Source organism: Panthera uncia, chromosome B1 (genome assembly GCF_023721935.1).
Source record: "Panthera uncia isolate 11264 chromosome B1, Puncia_PCG_1.0, whole genome shotgun sequence".
NCBI classification, from domain to species: Eukaryota; Metazoa; Chordata; class Mammalia; order Carnivora; family Felidae; genus Panthera; species Panthera uncia.
The window spans coordinates 185,093,772-185,102,542 of record NC_064811.1 but is presented as its reverse complement, the minus strand read 5'-3'; the positions used below and the strand labels follow the sequence as shown (position 1 = coordinate 185,102,542).

Genomic DNA, 8,771 nt, shown 5'->3' with positions numbered 1-8,771 from the left:
GTCTGTTTACCTCTCCTTCCCTTTCTTCTATTCCGGATTTGCCCTATCACCCATCCTTTTAAATCATTAATCTCTTTAGAATTCCTTCGTTTCCTTTCCAATTCTTTTTAACTATTAAAGATACAGCTGCTGCTTTCTTGGTCCTAGTAGTAATTTACTAGCATTTATCTAGCATTACCAACATTTTTTTCAGTAAACATTATCTGTATATTAACGACGGGACCATGATAGGAGAATAGGAAAATACGTTCTCTAAAAACGATTTGGACCGCTTTCACTTGCGTGGGTAATAACATTTGTACTGAATCTCTGGTAACAAAAATATAGGGACTTGGAGCCAAAGTGATTATGGCAGCTGTGTACACTCCCTGGCACTAGGCCCACTTCTCTGGGCCTTTCCATAACTAGCAGCTGCAGGCTTCATTCCGCTTCCACATTCGTCGATCCCTTCCCTGAGGCGGCTGGGTGGGGAAAGGAAGGTCGTTGAGGGAACCTGTGTCAAAAGTGAGGCTTAGAAATGGCTTGCCCCCCGAATCTAAACAGCAGGTGAAAATAAGGCAGACATTTGGGGAGCCCTAAGCAGGCGAAGAGGTTACTTGTCAGTGAAGAGCCCAGAGCGAGGATTAAGGGATCACCTGAGCCGGAGAATTAATTACAAGCGCTTCTGACACCTGCGGCAAAATTTTCCATCCTCTGACGGTACCCTGGGGGGAGGGGAGGAGGAGGGCGGGGACCTAGCAGTTTTCCCAGCGATTGGCCGTGCCCCCTCCCCTGAGGGGCGGTGGCGCTCGGACCCCGCCCCCGCGCCGCGGGTGGGCGGCGGGGGCCGGGCGAGGCCGGGCACCTCCCACCTGTCACTCAGCGGGCCGCGGTCGCTCTCCGCCCCCCGCCTGACGAGCACCTCCGGGCCGCTCCCGCCCCCGCTCCGCCTCTGGCTTCGCCAGCTTAAGTCACAACGCGGTCCGGCTACCTGGGCGCGCCCGGCCGGACGGGCTGCGGGGCCGGAGCCGGGTGGCGGCGCTGAGGGGTCGCTGAGAGGAGCTCGGCGGCGTCTGTTGGAGCCGTTCCCTCGGTGGGCCGCCGGCGAGGGCATGAGCGCGGACTGCCTGTGCCTCCGGAGCGGCGGCGGCGGCGGCGGCGGCGGCGGGAGCGGCGAGGGGAGGGGGCGCCGCGCAGAGGCCACCGTCCGGGGCAGCGCCGGGGGACAGCAGGGCAGGAGATGTGCCTGTCCTTAGCGGTACAGGAAGCAGCATGCACCCCGATGCCACCGACAGCAGCGGCGCCGGCCTCAGCCTCGTGCCGGCAGCGGCCACCGTTGGCCGCCCAGCCCCGGGCGCCCCGGGCGAGCGGCGGCCGGACGCCCGGGAAGACGCGGCGGCGCCGGGGAGCCCTGGCGGCTGGAGCTGGCGAGTGTCCGTGGCGGTGGCCGCACTCGCCGCCGTGTGCCTCTCCTGCCTGGGGCCCGGTTGCTGGCAGGCGGCCGGAGGCGCGGGGCCGTGCACCGTCCTGCTCCGGCTCAGCCTGTACCTGGGCTGCGCCGCGGCCGCCTTCCTCTTGGGAACCCTGTTCTCCCTCGTCTGCCGGAGCCGGCGAGCCCCGCCGCCCGACTTCGTCGCCACCTGGAGACGGCTGGCCGCGGCCGCCCGCCGCGGGCCGGGGGTAAGTACTGGTCTCCCCGCTGCCTCGCGTGCTCGGGGCCTCGGCCGGGCCCTCCCCGCTTCCGGTGCCCGCCGCCCGCTCTCGGAGCCCCGGGTGGCGGCGGCGTGGCCGGTCCCCTCTTGCCTGGCCTCCCGGAGAGAGACCCGGCTGGGGTTGGTCGGCCCGGCGGGTAGCTGCGAGCGTTCCCTCGGCCCGCGCCGGTGGGGGGTGGGGGGAGAGGGGGCGGGCTCCGGGCTCCTCCGAGCTTGCGGGATGCTCGCCGAGATGCACGTTGTTAGGCAGTGTAGTTGCTCCACAACCATCCTCAGGCACAACCTTGCTAGCTGAATAATCCAAATCTTGAATGTCGCTCTGCAGTTGGCGAGGGGAGTCCCCCCTGTACGCACGCGCTGCGCCCTGTGCGGATCATGGTGTTTGCTGCTTCTAACCGTTTTCTGGGAGAGGTAACTTTCTGACCTTTCACCGGTGCGGAAACTTGCTCAGACAGGCTCGTCTGGCTTAGCTCGCCCTGCCGGGACCTCTCACCCGAGGCTGTGGACACTTCTTACCGCGGCATCCTGTCTTCCACCATGTTGAGAACGCAGCCCCAGCTAGTTTCTGTGATTTTGAAAGGGGATGTCAGATAGCACTTCAGTCTGCAACAAAAGCAAAGGTATCCCAGGGAGGGGTGGGACAGCAGGGCGGTGGTTAGAAAATCTAGGAAATGAGAGTGTTTCAAATGAGCTCTTCTCTTCCTTAGTGCCAGACCGCTACTTGCTCAGCCTCCCAGCTTTCTCTCATACGTAACCCTTTAAATCAAATAATGAAACTTGATTCTGTTGTAGCTTGTTTTGTTCGGGGCACATTATGCCGAGCCTGAGATTTGTTTCTGCTAATAATGTATTTAACACGGGTTTACTATGGGAATTATAACTTCTGCGGAAATATAATTATGAGTTCTATTTCATAAGCCCTAAGTTACAGGGTAGTGTCTCTCAATAATCCGGTAAGGAAATACAAACCCCACAGACCCATGATAGGTGAATTATACTGTTGTTCCAGGCAGTGGAGAAATAAAGTCCAGATTTATTTGAGGTGTGCCTCTCTAGGAGTTGGTTCTTGGTAGAGTAAGTCCTTTCAACCAAAAGTTGGGTATTAGCTGCTGGGACATGTAGCTAGTGACAGTGGCATTGGTGTTGGTAGGCAGGGCTGGCTGCCCTGCAGGTTAGTACTTTGGGGACAGTTACACAGCCTGTACCACTGCCTGTGAGAAATACCCTCACCAAGGCAGGAACAGATGTCCCTTCCCTTCTCAAGACTGCTGTATGGTTTAACACCCCTGCTGACCGGGAGTTGCCTGACCACAACAGGAGCAAGTGTCTTAAGATCTACAGAGAGCTGTTTAGATCGGCAAAGAGTAGCCTTGCCCCGCCTGAACACTCTGGGTAGGACCACACAAACTGCTGGTATTTAAAGCCCATTACATCATACTTATTCATCCATATATTCATATGGAGAAGCACTCAGCACAACAGTTCTGCAGATATCATCTTGACATGGTTTCTCAAACTAGATCAAAACAACCTCAATTCAAAACAATATGGATTTGAAATCACAACAGATCAATACACAACATAATGTGGCACTAGCTGCTGGACTGAATGATACTGTCATGAAATTGAAGTTGCCTAAGCACATTCCGGTAAGGGAAATGGCAGTGGTTCATAAGGATATTTGTTAGAGGGATCATTATCCTCTGGGTTTTGTATTTGCTTATGATATGATCCACTTACTCTTGTAAAAATCATCACACTCTTCGCCAAAATTACCCTGTCCTGAGTCTGTCGGTTCGAAATGCAGCCCTGAGATAATGGCTGGAGGGTTGTAGGGAAGGAAGTCAGGCATCCTCACTCTCTGTAAATCCATCAGGAATTCAGTATATTAAGGTATAGGAACTTCTGTTTCCCTGGTATTCTAAAAAAATTAGTAGTGTTTATTTCCTTTAAAAACCTTCATTTAACTATCCATTTTTTTCATATCTAATTTAGCAAGAGTTGGTAAGCAGGTGTGTTTTTTCTCATGATTTTTTTCTACAATGACAAAAATAAGGATCCAAAGATTTTACTAGTTGGCTTATTGATTTGTAAATGATGTTCCATTTCTTTTGAGTATTGTAAGAAATAATTTACTCCATATGTGTTTATCGAGTTTGGTTTTTTTTGATGTTGTATTTATGGTTGAGAGAGCATGAGCATGGGAGGGGCAGAGAGAGAGAAGGGGACAGAGGATTTGAAGCGGGCTGTATGCAGACAGCAGTGAGCCCAACGCCCGGCTCCAGCTCACAGATCCTGAGGTCCTGACCTGAGCGGAAGTTGGAAGCTCAACCAACCCAGCCACCCAGGCTCCCCTACTGAGTGTTTTATATGAGCCAAGTATTATTCTGCAAGCTGGGGTTGAATCAGTGAGACACACAAAAGCCCTACTCTCTGGAGATTATAGCCTTATGGGAGATCAGACAACAAAGGAGATATTTTTTGTTAGTGATAAATGCTTTTGAAACAAAAAATAAGAGTTAAGTGATTAAGAGTGCCTAGTAAGTGGGAGCAGGAAGTTTAGATGGTGAGGTCAGGGTCAAAATCCTGTAGTATTCTAGTCCTCTGAAGGCCTAGAAGCTGCATGTTGTGGGTTAGTTACCATCCTATTTCCTGGAAAATACATTTCCTCAAACCTCCCCACTCACTTATACTTCTGGGTAGATAAAACTTGGATTAGCATCCAGAAAGATGGTTTAGTAGAGGAATTAGAGAAAATAGTATTTTGTTATTTTTTTAATGTTTATTTTTGAGAGAGGTAGAGTGCAGGTGGGGAGCGAGGAGGAGACTCTGAAGCAGGCTCCAGGCTCTGAGCTGTCAGCACAGAGTTCAACGCAAGGCTTGAACTTGTGAACCTCGAGATCATGACCTGAGCCGAAGTTGGACGCTTAACTGAACCACCCAGGCGCCCAGAGAAAATAGTACTTTAAAGGTGACAGGACATGAAGCAGCATATGTAATCCTGAAGATTTCAGGTACTAGAAGAAGTGAAATGTAATTTATGGAAAGTAGATCATTGGTCATTTTTTTTGAACTTGGATCCTTATAATAGTCTTTAACGAGAAAGTAAGTACATTAGAAACTTTACTTTCCAAGTCTGTATTGTAATTGAAATGCAGATTTTTCACATAAAATTTTATATTTTTTTAACAGTACTGGTGCTATTTACTCAAGCCTTTAGTTGTGCTGTATTTCTAATTTGTGTTTAGTTTTATTTTGTTTTTTTTAATGCTCTGTTCTTTATGAATGGAAGCATAAGCACGTGGTGTAGTGTAAAATATCTGTCAGTTCTGTGGGGGTAGCAGCTGGACCACACAGGTCATCTAACATATGTGGAGGGGGAGGCTGTTGAGTAGTAAACCAAATGGTGCCTCTGTAAGATACAGTGAGTACATTACTACAGAAATTTTGATTCAGCATGAAGGAAGGAATCGTCATTTGTTCTCACACATTTTAGAGTCTTCTAAAATGCTGTCCTTCTAGCTGTCCGTCCTTCCTTCCCTCTTCTTCATTTTCTTTTTGGTCTCCTATAGAGGGAAAAAAAATGCATACATCGTTAAAAGTAGGCAGCTAAAAAAGCCACACTGAAAGCGAAAAGTGGTTTTTGCGTCAGGGAGTGTCTAAAATGCTTCTGTGTGTCTCACAGTGTAGTTATTGGCTGTAAACTCCATGTGATTAGGACCCCTGATTGACACCTTTTGCTATACCTGTATCTAGCAGGGGCTCAGGGAGTGTTTGCAGATGATGATAAGATTGTCTGTTCTCACTACTTCATGCTTTTCCCCCTCCAGTTAATCCAGTAGTAGTAGTTGTTGGGCATCTGCTATGTGCAAGAATTTTTGTTTCATTTGGGTGGGAATTACTGCCGATTAAAGTAGTAACAATAATTTTCAACTCAGGTAGAAATAATATCCAGTGGTGTATTCAGGTCCTGAGGAAGCTTTTCTGTAAGGTCAGGAAGGTCTTGACAGTTGCTCTCTGGGCCCCACTTAGAGAAACGTGGACTTTGTGGCAGGCCAGCAAGCACACTGGAGCTGTGGTGCTGTGGGGTTGGCCTGCCCGGGGGTAACTAACAGTTGTTAGCCCACCTTTGTTGAGCAGGCTGTCATAGCGTGGTGTTCCCGGCCCAAGGTTGTGTTTGGTCTTGTGCCAGCCCGGTTAACTTACCTGGACCAAGAGCCTCCAATTCACTGGTCACAGTTAACTTGACCTTAGCACCTCATCTAACCAAGGCAACGGAAAGAGAAATATGGCAGAAGCCAGTTAGTAGTTTAGAAAACTTAGTTTCATTACTGGACCAGCAATACAAAGCGCATCTTCATATAATGGAAAAAAGGAAAATTATTTCTTACGTTTTGACAATAGGTAGATAAGAGAATAGCTTCTCTACCCATCAATTATTCACATATAGTATGGATTTTCTCTTTTGCACTGTAACTTGTTGGATGTTTCTTGATTTGTGTTCCATAAATTCAAAACTAAGCAATTAACGATGGTCAGAAGGCCGACACGAGAATATCCACAAAAGTGAAATGCTTAATAGCATGTGGGAAACCAAAGTCCACTACTATATGAAGAAAACATTAATAAAAGACTTCAAAGTTCAGGCAGATAGAAAAGTTCAAGTGGTTTATCAAATCTAACAAGCATTTACTGAGTACCTGTTAAATAGCCGCTATTATGATCTTGTTAGATCACTTTTTGCCTAGCTGCTCAGTGCCTGTGCCAGGCACGTGGTAGGCTCTCAATAGATCAGTTTTGCCTGTGTAAATGGATTATTGTTTGAGACGATAGCAAATTTAAGTATTCTACTGACTGTTTTTTAAATTTTTTTCTTAAAAATATTTTTTTACATGTTATTTTTGAGAGAGAGAGAGAGAGAGAGACAAAAGCACGAGGGGAGAGGGGCAGAGAGAGAGCGAGGAAGACACAGAATCTAAAGGTTCCAGGCTCTGAGCTGTCAACACAGAGCCCGAGGCCAGGCTCAAACTCACAAACTGTGAGATCATGACCTGAACCGAAGTCGGATGCTTAATGGACTGAGCCACCCAGGTGCCCCTACTCACATATTTAGGTTTAAAATTATAACCCCAGCATCCTGGAGAAGGGTCAGAACCTTGCAGTAAGCTCATTAAGAGCTTGGGAAATTGCTTTCTGGAAATGCAGGGCCATGTTTTTAGCGTTGGGGAGGATTCACAGATGAACAAGAATCTCCCTGTCCCTGCCCTCTCAGGCTGAGTAGATTGGATTGATAGAGAAGACTGGATGGGAAGGCAGATGTTTATAGAGACAGTAAAATATTCACACAGCAATCCATGGTGCCAGTTGGCTTGGGTAGGACTTTTAGAATTCCTAAATGAGTTCTTGTACAAATACAAAAGTTCTTTGAGTAAAACAAACTTAATTTAGTTACTTGAGGGGAAAAAGGAAAAGAAACAGGAATTAGGGAGACTATACACAGCCTCTTTGTGACTTTCCTTTATTATGCTAATGTGATAAAGTAATCCTCAATAATTTGATAATGGATAATGGCATAATATACTTCAGAATATTTGTTTGCTAAAGTTTTAACTAGACGATTTAAGTCATGGTGGATAGTGGGAAAAACGTTTTTGAGGAAGATGGCTTTTTGAGAACCCCTTAAATCACAGGATCCTCCCTAACTGTCTGGTATAAAGGTTGTTTTCCTTTAAATTCACACTATTCATAATTTTTAAATTTTTTATGCAGATGATAACATTCACGTTTTTTATTTTTATTTATTTATTTATTTATTTTTTTTAAACGTTTATTTACTTTTGAGACAGAGAGAGACAGAGCATGAATGGGGGAGGGTCAGAGAGAGAGGGAGACACAGAATCTGAAACAGGCTCCAGGCTCTGAGCGGTCAGCACAGAGCCTGACGTGGGGCTCGAACTCACGGACCGCGAGATCATGACCTGAGCCGAAGTCGGATGCTCAACCAACTGAGCCACCTAGGCGCCCCAACATTCACGTTTTTTAAAAAAAACGTGTAAAAGGGTATACAGTGAAATTTTCCCTATAGATGATATTAATAGTTGTTTATTCTTCCATATATATATTATGCATATACAAGAAAACACAAATATATATTCAAAGAGAGAAGTTTTGGACACCTATAATCTCTTGATACAAAAACAATAATAACACATATAGGACAGTTATTTTTTGGATCTTCATTGTGAAGGCATTTTTTCTTAAGATTAGGAAACAAGTTATATAGGAATGATAACTTCTAAGTAGGAAGATACATGATTAAACCTAGAACATAATCTCATCAAACACAGGACATGTATGCTAAGAAGTGAAGAAAGTGTTTATTTGAATTTACCAGACTGTCTAAAGGAAACAATTTTTATTTTCATAATTTATGAAAAAGTAAACAAATTTACAAAAAGTAAACAAAGCAAACTGTTGACAGAGTACATGTACCATTTAGGATTTGAGTTGCCCCTGAGTATACGAGATGAATCACAGGAGCTAGGATTGCAAAGGTACTTTGGGCCACGTTGTAGAAGTCTTCAATTGAGAGTAAAACTGGATTTTAGTCTGTGGGCATGGCAGCTATTGGCATTTCCTGAGACAGGAGTGATAGCCTCAGAGCTGGGCTTTACAAATGTTAAATGGAAAGTGATTGGGATAAACTCAGGAGGAGAAAATACCATGTTAAATGCAGTGGTAAAAAGTGAGAGTTAATCAGGCTGTGTGAATGGAGATAAAAGGCAATAAATTTGAGTAAGCTTTTTATTTGATGTAAAATATCATTAGTTGTCATTACAGACAGGTTTAAGAATCTTTTCAGGAGTGTCCTAACATTCTCTGTAAACAGTAAATTTCGGGGCACCTGGGTGACCCAGTCACTTAGGCATCTGACTGTTGATTTCAGCCCAGGTCATGAGCTCAGAGTCGTGGGATCGTGCCCCACATTTGGCTCTGCCCTGAGCATGGAGCCTGCTTGAGATTCTCTCTCTCTCTCTCTCTCTCTCTCTCTCTCTCTCTCTCTCCCTCCCTCCCTCCCTC

The 8,771-nt window shown here is 46.5% G+C and overlaps 1 protein-coding gene across 9 annotated transcripts in view; it reads left to right on the top strand.

Moving 5' to 3' along the window:
- Nucleotides 1-1,173: 1,173 nt before the first annotated feature.
- Nucleotides 1,174-8,771, top strand: part of SNX25 (sorting nexin 25) — a 135,281-nt gene continuing 127,683 nt past the window's right edge. For 3 of the 9 annotated variants that reach the window (XR_007458188.1, XR_007458187.1, XM_049632530.1), the window contains exon 1: nucleotides 1,175-1,659. Coding sequence is in view for 5 of the 9 variants with exons in the window: in XM_049632530.1 (XP_049488487.1) it covers nucleotides 1,252-1,659 (408 nt within the window). In the remaining 4 variants the exon portion in view is untranslated. Of the gene's footprint in view, nucleotides 1,660-1,934; nucleotides 2,312-8,771 lie in introns of those variants that run through there. The other 6 variants (XM_049632537.1, XM_049632531.1, XM_049632533.1 and 3 more) reach the window with 6 other exon arrangements.